Source organism: Cyanidioschyzon merolae, chromosome 17 (genome assembly GCF_000091205.1).
Source record: "Cyanidioschyzon merolae strain 10D DNA, chromosome 17, complete genome".
In the NCBI taxonomy this organism is placed as follows: Eukaryota; Rhodophyta; class Bangiophyceae; order Cyanidiales; family Cyanidiaceae; genus Cyanidioschyzon; species Cyanidioschyzon merolae.
The window spans coordinates 1,101,225-1,113,101 of record NC_010143.1 but is presented as its reverse complement, the minus strand read 5'-3'; the positions used below and the strand labels follow the sequence as shown (position 1 = coordinate 1,113,101).

Below are 11,877 nucleotides of genomic sequence, written 5' to 3'. Positions count from 1 at the left end.
CAGGGAGAAACGCAGCCAGCTGTTGAGCGCCTCTTGCAAACCGGATAGTTGTGGTGATGGCAAGCATCGCCCAGTGCAGGCAGCAGCACTGCCGAATCCCACGTTCTCGTTACCTGCTTCCCGAATGCTGCTCGATGCCGGTCTGGTGGCCAAATGAGAGCCTCAGCTGCTCCGTTGGATTCCGCTCCTGTGCAGGCCGCTGCTCAAGCGATGCTGCTTCGTTTTTGCAGCTGATATTCGCAGCCACATAGGTACCGATCGTCAGTTAAGCGCCTCTACGCTGCGCCCGCGAAGGAAGGCTAGAAATCAAGATACTTCCGGTATTTCATGAGCAACGATGAGATCATCTGCTGATTCCCGTTCGGTGGGCTCTCGATACCGCAGACCGAGTGCTTCGAACGCTGCACGCTCGGAATGCACGTTGCGAAACCGTTCCATGGGATCGACCTCGACCCGCGTATCCGAGCAGTCCATCGCAGTTGACGCTGCGCGGGAGCCTGCGTCCGACGATCGCTCCTTGTGCATCGCGGGCCCTTCGAGCGCTACGAAACCTCCCGAGCCTGGACCCAACGCATGACCTAGCTTTCGGACACCACGGGCACTCAGGTACAATCCTTTCTGCCGGGCGTGGCGCAACAAGGCGTTCACAAACGCTCGCGAGCCCGTGTAGCAGATCAGTGCCCAGGGTAGCTCATCTTTCTCGACAACATAGATATCCACTCTGCGATGCGGTTTCCCGGCGAGACGAACGACTCCAGACCAGGTGACCTCATCCTCCGTATCGAGTTCGTCGTCGTGCAGATGCGTTGCCCACCAGTACGGTAGCGGGGACTGTGACTTCGCGGCCGTTGCCATCAGGGCAGTCGACTCCTCCGACACCGATGCCGTAACGCCAGCCATGGACTCCGCTGCTGGCAGCGACGAGGAAAGCAAGTCCACGCCCGCCCAGCTAGATGCAGTTTGCACCATGGCACCGCCCAGTGCTGGAAGGTTGTACGCAGCATCGGTGCAGCTGTCGCTGTGCCTGTTACCATCCGGCCCGGACGGGTATCCGGGCGCCTGGATGATGCCCGCCCAGTCGGGTCGGACATAGGGCTTCGTGCGCTCGTCGGGAAGCAGACCCATGTGCGCGGCCATGTAGGCCTCGCTCTCGCGTATCCGCTGCAGTCGCTGCATTGCAACCTCTATGGAAACCGCCTCATCCGTTATGAAATGTCGCTCACGGAGCAGTTTGATAAGCGCTTTCAACGAGCCGTATCGTTCACCGTCGGGGTGCAGGGTTTCCGGTTCGCCTGTCACGATCAAGTCCACATCGCCGCATTCCTGGTAATTGCGTCGAAGTGCACCGACCGGAATCACCGAGAGATCTGCATCGATCTCCGTAGACGCCGACGCAAAGATGCTCGTAATCGCTGCAACCTCGCCGTACGGCACCAAGAGCCGAAAATCATCGTAGTAGAGAATCCCCAATTGAAACCTCTTGTCCGTGAGACGACACCGCGATGCAACTTCTTCCAGCGTTTTGCACCCCGCATGATACCACTGCATTGCGCGAATTCGTTTCGCATGCCAGACACAATGAAAGAGCGTCAGCGCCTGGGCTGCACTCTCGTCTCGAAAGGTGCGAAGCTCGAGCAGATTTTCTGGTGATCTGCCTCTGGCGATACCCGATCCCCAAAGTAGAGCAAATTCGCGCACGGCTGGGAGCACATCGAAGAAAATCACGCGCGTCATGGGAACCCTCTGGAAGAGTTTTAGATACGGCGCGTCCTCGGTGTCGAGTCCCGTGGCTGCAGCTGCTGCCGCCTCAGCATGGTGCACGTCTATGTGGACAGGTACGCCGTTCTGACTTACAGGTAAATGAGGCTCCTTTGCAAACGCTATCCATTGTCCCTCAAACAACACTTGTGCTAGGCTGGCTTCATCCAGTACCAAAATACCGCAGTTTTCGGGAAGTTGGCGAACGCGCCAGGCCGCATACCGGAGCGACTGCGCTCGCCGCAAGTCTCGCTCATCAAACTGCTGGAATAGCGACGGCTCATACGCCGATGCAAACCCCGACTCGTAGACTTCCGCTAACTCCAGCAACTCCGCTGCGAGCGCCTGATTGTATTCGTTTGCACTTACCGAGGCGAGTACCGCGGAGAGCTCCACAGGTGTCGGCGGAGCTGCTCCGGTTGCCGTAGCCACTGGATCCGTCGATTCTGTCGCCTCTGGACTCGCACTGGTCCCTGATCGACTTCGCGTGACTCGTGATCGCGATGCAGGCACCCGACCCGAGGTAGCAGCGCTCGCGTTTGCTACTCCACGCCAGGCACCACGAGCTCTCCCGGGGCCTCGCAGTCGCGGCGCTGCTCGCGCGCTTCCACTCCCCAGGTTGCCCGAGTTCTGCGTATCCCCGTTGTCAGCAGCACTTTCAGCCGCACTAGAACTCCGATTCGTTGCGCGGGGCATTCCAAGTGAGCCTTTCTCCACTCAATCGGACTTGGTAGCGGCACGCGCACCTGAGGTACAGTAGAGAGCCCTCTCGTTTTCCCTCAGAGATATTTGGCGAGAGATCGCCTCGGTGCATGCGCGTCGATGTCCGCCTTCATGTGCGCTGGAGAGGACGATCTGTACAGCGTCCACCTTTAGGGGCTCTGAAGAGGACGATCTATACAGCGGCAGCCTTCATGTGCGCTGGAGAGGACGATCTGTACAGCGTCCACCTTTAGGGGCTCTGAAGAGGGCGATCTGTACAGCGGCAGCCTTCATGTGCGCTGGAGAGGACGATCTGTACAGCGTCCACCTTTAGGGGCTCTGAAGAGGGCGATCTGTACAGCGGCAGCCTTCATGTGCGCTGGAGAGGACGATCTGTACAGCGTCCACCTTTAGGGGCTCTAAAGAGGGCGATTCGCTTGTACAATCATCGTTGAAGCGAGATCCCGGGATAACGTGGGCGGGAACGATCACCCAATACCGGGATGCTCTGCTAGAGGCTACATTCCAGTACCTGGTGTGCTTCTTCATGTGTGCGATGGGTATGGACATGCGGAGCTGCATTGATGCTTTCTTCGTACCAGACCGTTCGGGTTTCGGGATTGGGATTTCGTGTTCCTGGTACGCTTTGGAGACTCGGCGGCGTGGATGCCGCGTGCCATGCAGGTTCGCGGCTAGCTGCTGATGCAGGATCGCATGCGCTGTTGCACGCTGCAGCGCAACTGCGGTGCGGATGGGGCGGTCGATACCGCGAGCGACTCGTCGAAGATGCACGGACACGCAAATGGTGATTGTCGGTATAACTAGGGTGGTGAATTCTAGAACGCCTAGACCATTAGGACTTTTTTGGGTGTTTATCTGGGATGTGTTCAACAAAAGGAATGCATCTTGTGGGTTGGAAAAAGAGGTGAAAGGAACTGATATGTTTCATGGTAATTGGATGAAACGGCCTTACTTGTTCAAATCAGGTATTCGAAAGTCCTTCGATGAGTGAAGCACGCTTCTTCGCATGCTTATCCTGAACGTTCCGTGCATCCAATACAGCACTTGTCAAACTGGATGCGCACCTGCTCATTCAACGAGAGCGTCCAAAGAGTGCACCAATCCATGCCGGACAATTTCCATCGATATATTCAGGACGATACGCAAGCTGCACAAGCATGGCTGTACGCTGAACCGTGCACAGAAGAAGAGCGTAGTGAATAGTCGCATGCACGAGATGGTGAACGGTAAGCTGATCGAACGCCAACTGGCGAGGCAATCGAAAATGAGCGTCTTGCAATGATGCGATTCCGCAGGCAAACATAGGCAGAGGCATTCTGCACGGAGACCTGTATGCCTCAACCAACATCCGGAAATGTCTCGTGCATCGGGAGCGTCCAACAGCCTTGTGTCGAGCGGGCTCGCGAGGTACTCGTGTAGTACTCTTTATGGACATGGTGCTGAAAACAGAAAGTCTGGCGATGTAAAAATCAGTCGCGAGGTGTAAAGTCATGCGATTCTCGCGCGAACGAGGCACTGGTACGATCCGTCCAGCAATCCATGAATATAGCAGCGCCATATATATATCGTTTACGATTTTTCCTGCGCAATCGGTAGAAACATATGTTGTTCCATCGTTCATCAGTACTTCGCGTACGTCCGTGAAGCAAAAGTGCGCTGATGTGCGCAGGAAGGTATCACCAAGTCGTGACTCGATTCCGAGCATGCCACGGGTACGTCGGATCAGCGCTTGTCCCCGGCATGCACTTTATCACTCCGACGCTTCGCAGATTTTTCTTTGGAATATACAGGTTTCTATAGCATTTCACTGAGATACACGCCCTATGCGTTTGCATTGGGGTTCGAAATCTATCGCCACTGCCCTGGCGACGACTGCCCCGCTCACCATTGAACCGCCTGAACAGGAAGCGCCCGGCCAGTGAGCGTTTCGCAACAACCTTGTCACGTCTCCGTTGGAGCACGAAGCAGGGACGCAGAAGCGCCGTCCGGGGTCGAGCGCGACTTTTTCGTCACGACTTGGAGCGCTGCAGGAGCAGCGGCAGCGGAGGGATCAGTCTCAGCTGGACGTTTTCGCTGCACGCGCAAAGATTCTGGTAACTGTGCACGCTTCAGCGGAGTCACGTGCACGAGCATGTCCGGTGTGCGCTCCGGCCAGTGCAGCACCGGAACACTGCGTGTATCCCGCGGGTCCGGAGTCGATAGCCAGGACTCCACCGGAGAGTTCAGGTCAATACGAGCACGTTTCGTGCCCTCTTCCCGAGCGATTTTATCGGTTTCCAAGCGAAGACCGAAATAGAAGAAAACGGAAGTGCCTCTCTCGTCGGCCTCAGGCCAGGGATGAACCGAGACCGGAGGCAGCACTTCGAGTCTCTGCACCAAGAGTCGCAGACGCGACTCCACGTGCCCGCGCCACTTTTTCAAGTCATCCATATTACCAGCGGTTATCTCTATCTGTAAGTAATGCTTATAACGGGCGAAAAAATCGGACGGCTCCAGCAGACGTTCCCAGTCACGCGGGGAGACGCCCGTACCGTCAGACCCGGCAGCCGCAAGTACATCCGCGCATATCTGCTGACCCCGGGCGAACTCTTCCATCATAATACGCAGTGTACTATGCGTCACGTTGTACGTGCTGTTCATGGACGGATAAGCAGGCGTGATGATCGGCATCAGGTGCCGCCGGTCGCGCGGGTCAGTCGGATCCCAGACTTTAAGCTGGCGCAGTCCAGCATGTTGATGACGAATGATTGGACATAGTTTCACAGGCTTGGGCCATTGCCACTGACTATAGAGGCGAAAAAAAGCACTCAATACCACAGCAGCGGTCGCGTTTGGGTACAGCTGGCACACACGTGCCACCAGCATCGCCCAGGCGACACCACCAAGGTACCCGAGCACGTTGCTGTAGATCCCTCGACGTTTTGCCCAAAACTTGATACAGCGAAGCGTCGTGCGAAACGTGTCTACATCGGGCACCAGTTCCAAAATAGAGTCCGTCACCCGGACGCCGTTCAGTGAACGCTGCGTCGCATCATCGACATTCCGCAGCACGGCATCATCCAAGATGTTAAAGTTCTTGGGTATCTTCATCAAAGCGATAGGCGCACACAGCAGATCCATATCCACACCCATAAACCGAATCTTTATCACTGGTACGTATGCGGATTCCACGGTAACGAGCTCCTCGGTGCGGTCGTCCTGGCGCAGCATGTCGGCAAGCACGACTTGCGTCGGCGCACGACTACCCTGCTCGTCCGGTAAACCGAAAAAGTAGCGGTTGCGCTCAACAAAACGCGGAACGACACAAAGCGTGTCGACATCGGCCCCAGGGCCGTTCACACCCAAACGATACGAGCCGAATGTGAAGATGCGCGCCCCGTGCTCCTCGACGACGTCCTCACTGAGGCGCTGCGCCAGCGCAACCCGCCGAACCCACTCGACGACAACCGCGTTGAGTGCCCCCAGAACATTTAAGCGCTGACGCTGCTCCTCCCGCGAAGGGTACAGGTTGTTCGCGTGCAAGCACTCTTCAAGCGTCCGGGTAAGTCGTAGTTCAGCGGCGGTAGGCGTCGCCGTCGACACCGGCTCCGTGACGCCTTTGAAGCGAGCCACCGAGGTGCCGAGCATAGCACCCCCGAGCCGGTACCACTTGAGAAGGTACTAGGATTTGAGTGTTTGTACAGATTGAAGCACACAAACACCAAGTCTATTCGGTTGACACAAGCACCTTGCGCAGCGACACCGCAGCCCCGGCTGTTGCCACACACACCAAAGCCACTCCCTGGGAGGCAGCGGCAGCGCCACGGCATCGCCGTCGATGGATCGACTACTTCGCACAGCAGCCGCAGGAGCAGCAGTAACAGACGCAGCTACAGGGTAGAACCTGGTTAGGGCAGGTGGTGAGCCAGCAGCTCGCTATCGCTATCAACGAGTCGTCTACGCTTCGCTGGATGGACCCCGGCTCATGGTGCTGGTGAGGGAGGATCCTGCGACGCGCGAGTCGAACGCACCGTGTTCAGGTGTTTTGGACTCGAACGGACCTCAAGTGCTTGGTGCAAGCAGCACTGAGCTGTTTGCGGCAACGCTGTCGGTGCACTCGCCGGGCGGCACGAGCAGCAGCGGTGCGGTAGTCGCTGTGTCACCTTCGAGTACGGGTGCTGAAGCTGGACACGACACTTTGGGTGCACCCAGCGACTCGCAGGCGAATGTTACCGCAGAAGCGTTGAGCTTCGTGAGGCGCAGCAGGCGACGCGGAGGGCGCGCCCGGAAGAAACCGCTCTGGAGAAAACAAGATAGCGCGGCTGTTGCAGCAGACGCCTCGGGAACGACGGCTACCGAGTCGCTCACCGGCCTGGCTGCACCTCCGAAAACGTCAGACTCGGCGGAGACGGTATGGCGACCGCCGCCGCTTTCGAAACGAGAACGCTCGGAAAACGTCTTTTTCAGTGCCTTGAACGAGATCCGTAACGCAGAGAACGGCGCATTCCTGTTTCTGGATGTATCCCATTGCGGTGTATCGAACCGCAAAGCGAAGACGTTGGGCATGGCTATCAGGGAGGCCGCTCGCAAGCGACGACTCGGTGGTATCGCTCTGGACATGGGACGAAACCCGCTAAACGCCAGCGCATTGGAAGCGTTCGTGGAGGCGCTTCTCGGAGCGGACGGTTCCCCGCTGCCTACCCAGGAACTGGATGGGCTCTTCACGGTTCTCGATTTTTCAGAATGCGACTTGTACGACAATCTGGAGAAGGGCGATGGCGACGAGTCTCGCCATTTGGTAGCGAGGCCTCTCCTGCGTCTGCTGCGCTCACCGGCCTGCAGCGTCCTGGCACACTGCGTTCTCGATGGCTCTCGCGGGCTCAGTGAGGAGAGCGCAGTGTTTCTCCTCACTGCGTTGGCTGAAAAGCCGCTGGCGACTGACGCACGCGCTGGAGCAGACACGCTGACCCGTGCACCCGGCGACACGAGTGCCCTGGGCACCAGCACCGCTGCTGGGGCAGCGCCACGCAGACACGGCAGCACGGCTGCTGCGCCATCAACTCCGCGTCATATTCTCCAGATTCACAACATCTATCCGGAGAGCACGATTCGTGCGCTCTGGGAAACAGCACGACGTTTGGAAAATGGAGCAGGCACCGATGATGCTGCGAGGCATGAAGAGCGCTCCTCTGCGGCAGCCGGTCGAACGTGTCTGAAAATGTCCCTGGAGGAGAGTCGACTCGTGCTGACACTCGGTGACGGCACCTGGGCGATTTATACGGATGTTCCGCATCTGGACGCGGCCGTTGAGGAGGCAGGTGACAACGCGATACTCGGAGACGCTGAACAGAGGTGCCGACTGACCGCGGACCCCGGTCGGCGACACCAGTCGTCGCCTCGTGCTGCAACTGGCGACAGCAGCGCAGCCTCGAGTCCGCAACGCCCAGCTTTGAGCAACCGAACGCAAAGCACCCCAGCAGCCGATACCGAAAAGCAACCGACATCTACGCTTGATGCACTGGTGCTCGACGCTGCTGCATCGGGCGACGGGAACGAGACCACCACCGAGGCAGCGATGCTTGCCTGCACCCCAAGAGGCAACGAAGATACCCCTGATGACGCTGATGGATACGACTTTTACCAGCTCTTTGAGGCGCTGGAGCAAATCCAGGACACAGATCGCGACGGCGCTGCGCGTTCCGAAGTGAACGACTACCTGGAGAGTCTCCTGCATGGATTGGATCGCCTGCTGGGACTGGATGCCAATCATTTCTCGGGACTAGCGCTGGAGACTCCGTTCTCGCCCGTGGCGTCTGGTGCAGCGGTTGCCGATAGGTCAATGTCGTGGTCGCCGTCGCGTCCACCTGACGATGGCAACGACGACGATGTCGGCAAGTCGATGCGTACCACTGATGCGAGAGGCCCAAACCTGGTATCCGGGTCGTCAATGGAGAACCTGCCCACATCTCTTGAACCGTCGTCCCTGTGCGCTCTTCCAGAGCAGTCCTATGATCCGGAGGTTTCCAGTCAGGGTCTTCCGCTCCTTCTGCGCGTTCTGGTTGCGAACCTGACCGTGCTAGAGCGGGGCATCTGGGCGCTTCCGGAGCCGGCACCACGAGAGAATCAAGCAGGGCTCTGGATTGAGCGACCCGTATCCCTGGCGCGCTACAGGTACCTCTGTGTCTTGCAGCGGCTTGTTCAAGCACGTCGAGCTGCTATCGATAGCGCCCTCGCGTCCACTAGCGCGCTTTCGCTCGTCATGATGATGTTTCTGGATCATCCTTGGTCCAACTGTGTCCACGCGGTGCTGCTATCGATCGTCGAACAAGTTTCAGATGCGGCTCGGTGGTCGCCAAACGAGCACACGAACGCTGCAGATACGACGCCTGGGCGCCAACTCTGCAGTCAACTTTGGTTTGGCGAGGCGATAGCAGGGCAATCAGAAGCATCGCAGCAAGTGTCGAGTTCTGGGTCGCATGCGGCGTCCGAGTCCACGGAGTTGGCCCGGTGTTCTGTCCTCGAAGCGATCTATCGCGGGGTCTGTGCTGATTTTGAGTGGTATCAGCGTCAGCTGCTTCAGCAGCGAAAACCATCAGAGGCAGTTTCGGAGCCGGGGCAGCTCTGGGAGCGGCGGAAACAGGGAACTCACTTGGCAAGTCTGCCGTATCTGGCCCGTTGTTTGGAATGTGCTGAAACGCTGGCGCAGCAAGATCCTGGATTCGCAAAACGACTCGAGGCTGACGCGAACTACCAACAGCTCTTAGCGTTCCAGGACGGCAGGGCAGTCACCTACCTTCGCCGTATCGCCGCTGGACGGCAACAGGAGCTGTGTGGACCCAGACCAGAGCGGAATCGCTCTGTCGACGGTAGTGAGCGATTTGGATCATCTGTTTTCATCGATTGGTCGTCGCTTCTGAACGTGCTCAGGCGAGGTCATTACGTATCGTAGGCGTCGTCGTCGTCGTCGTCGTCGTCGTCGTCCCTGCTGCAGCTGCGACGTGTAAGCGTCAGGGCGTAACGTGGGGCACTACGCAGCCAGTGACAGGCGGAAGCATCGTGACGCGAATCCTGGGAAGCGAGGACGAGCACAGTGTGTACAAGTCCGTGAGCAGCACGTCCATGCATGTTCGCTCATGCTGGTATCCGCATGTTTCCACGAAAAATCGTTCCACAGAGTCCGGATGCTTTTGGAAAATCGGCGCAGCAGAAAAGCCGTTGTTGTTGTTGTTGTTCTGGGGCGCTCAGGCTGGTGTACACCCATATTCGCATAAAATGGAACGGGTCAAGTCGACTAACTTGGGCGTACGGACTATGTTTCGGGTCTCCTGCGACTGGAATTAGAACAGGGTTTTCCGCGGTTTTTCGTCGATTTGCTTCTTTCCGTTCTTTTATCTCCGGCGTAATACAGGAAAGTCTTTCCCGTTCCTCCAGCTACATTGCCAGCAGTGGAAGGACGTTGATGGCAACGTGAAAGCCCCATGCTCGCAGTTATCGGTTGTTGCTCACGATAAGATACATATACAGGCAAAAGTCGCAGTCTGCATGTCGCTTGTTCATTTCATCATCTATGTCTAGAGTCTCTGAGCGCGCTTCGCAGCGGTAACGCTTGATGCCGCTCAGATGCTCCTATACACACCCGCAACACTTTGTTCTCCGAGCACCGACTTGAGGCGCGTGACCCCGTGCTTCACGGCTCGACACACGCGTCCTTGGAAGTTGCTGACGGCACCGATGGATGCCCTGTTCTGTTTCCGCGCTCGCTGCTGTACCCGAAGATCACGGGCTTCTTCTGAGCGATGCTCGCCGCGACTTTGCTGTCTGCTGCATATGCAAGTGCGCGCGATTCGTTTCGATTGCGGAATTGGAGAAAGCGATTTAGCTCATCGATGAAACAGGCAGCCGATGGAAAACCCAGGTTGCGGAACTAGTCGAGACATTTCGTCCCATCTGCACGCTCGTCGTTCCAGGCGGTGACGCACGCTCCAAAGCTATCGATCGCTGTAGTGACTCTGGTTTGCGTCCAAGACCCGTACCCAGGCAAACAGAGGATACGGAAGCCTCGGGGAGCAGCTTCTGAGACGTCTCACGCTGCTGCTGTAGAATGCCGCTTCATCGTTGACCACAAAGAGAAGAGGATTTCTCTTTCGAACGATATCGATGAATTGACGTGAGAAGCCCAATGAACATTCGGTATATGCTCGTGACCCAGTCGTCAAAGCACGACATCGAGTTTTCTTTCCTCATCGATTCATCAGAACGAATTGCCGTGCCCACGAATTGCCCTGAATCAGAACGATCGAGTTGAAGCGTGTGTCGTTTGCGTATAGAGCACTGAGGGAATCGAAAAGCGTGGATTTTTTCACGTCCGACTCTGATGACGTCATCGACGATTTTACAAAGTCGTGTTCGAGGTCGTCGTGAATCCGCTCCAATCCGATGGCACGACGAATCCCGAGCGGCAACGGATCGACACAAGCACTCCGAAAACATGACCGAGACTCCTACAACTCCATATGTATACGAAAGTGCTTTGTCATGGATTGCAAATGTAGAGGCTGTATATCCACGAAGCGGGCGGTAAGAAATCTCAAGGCAGGAGCAGCGCGAGCAATGCAATACCCCGTTCTCATCTGGTTCGGGTGGAGGTAGAGGCCGTATTGCGGCCGTTGCGTTTCGCATCACCACGAAACTCCTGTTTCTCATACCAGGAAAAGATGGGATGTGTGCTTTCCCGGGAACAGCGGCACAGACCTGATCGCGTTCTGGAAAGCCAGTGCGAAAAAAGAAAGGCACGTTTGTTGCGTTTCGCATCACCACGAAACTCCTGTTTCTCATACCAGGAAACGATGGGATGTGCGCTTTCCCGGGAACAGCTGCACAGACCTGATCGCGTTCTGGAAAGCCAGCACAAAAAAAAGAAAGGCATGTTTGTTGCGTTTCGCATCACCACGAAACTCCTGTTTCTCATACCAGGAAACGATGGGATGTGTGCTTTCCCGGGAACAGCGGCACAGACCTGATCGCGTTCTGGAAAGCCAGTGCGAAAAAAGAAAGGCATGTTTGTTGCGTTTCGCATCACCACGAAACTCCTGTTTCTCATACCAGGAAACGATGGGATGTGCGCTTTCCCGGGCACAGCGGCACAGACCTGATCGCGTTCTGGAAAGCCAGCACAAAAAAAGAAAGGCATGTTCGTTGCGTTTCGCATCACCACGAAACTCCTGTTTCTCATACCAGGAAAAGATGGGATGTGTGCTTTCCCGGGAACAGCGGCACAGACCTGATCGCGTTCTGGAAAGCCAGCACAAAAAAAGAAAGGCACGTTTGTTGCGTTTCGCATCACCACGAAACTCTTGTTTCTCATACCAGGAAAAGATGGGATGTGTGCTTTCCCGGGAACAGCGGCACAGACCTGAT

General features: G+C 56.8%; 3 protein-coding genes across 3 annotated transcripts, besides 2 other annotated features; 1 reads left to right on the top strand and 2 right to left on the bottom strand.

Annotated features, from left to right (window-relative positions):
• Positions 1 to 306: 306 nt before the first annotated feature.
• CYME_CMQ426C (similar to DNA polymerase lambda) lies at positions 307 to 2,454 on the bottom strand (the record flags this gene model as incomplete). The annotated part of the gene is made up of 1 exon (XM_005538242.1): positions 307 to 2,454. The coding sequence occupies one exon, from the start codon at positions 2,452 to 2,454 to the stop codon at positions 307 to 309; it is 2,148 nt and encodes a 715-aa protein (XP_005538299.1).
• Positions 2,455 to 3,007: 553 nt separating this feature from the next.
• Positions 3,008 to 3,972: a sequence feature (possible transcribed region).
• Positions 3,973 to 4,422: 450 nt separating this feature from the next.
• Positions 4,423 to 6,108, bottom strand: CYME_CMQ424C (nuclear poly(A) polymerase; the record flags this gene model as incomplete). The annotated part of the gene is made up of 1 exon (XM_005538241.1): positions 4,423 to 6,108. One exon carries the CDS (start codon positions 6,106 to 6,108, stop codon positions 4,423 to 4,425), a length of 1,686 nt encoding a protein of 561 aa, XP_005538298.1.
• Positions 6,109 to 6,445: 337 nt separating this feature from the next.
• CYME_CMQ423C (hypothetical protein) lies at positions 6,446 to 9,409 on the top strand (the record flags this gene model as incomplete). Its single annotated transcript, XM_005538240.1, has 1 exon — positions 6,446 to 9,409. One exon carries the CDS (start codon positions 6,446 to 6,448, stop codon positions 9,407 to 9,409), a length of 2,964 nt encoding a protein of 987 aa, XP_005538297.1.
• An 876-nt stretch (positions 9,410 to 10,285) lies between these two features.
• Positions 10,286 to 11,877: part of a sequence feature (possible transcribed region) that runs on past the window's edge.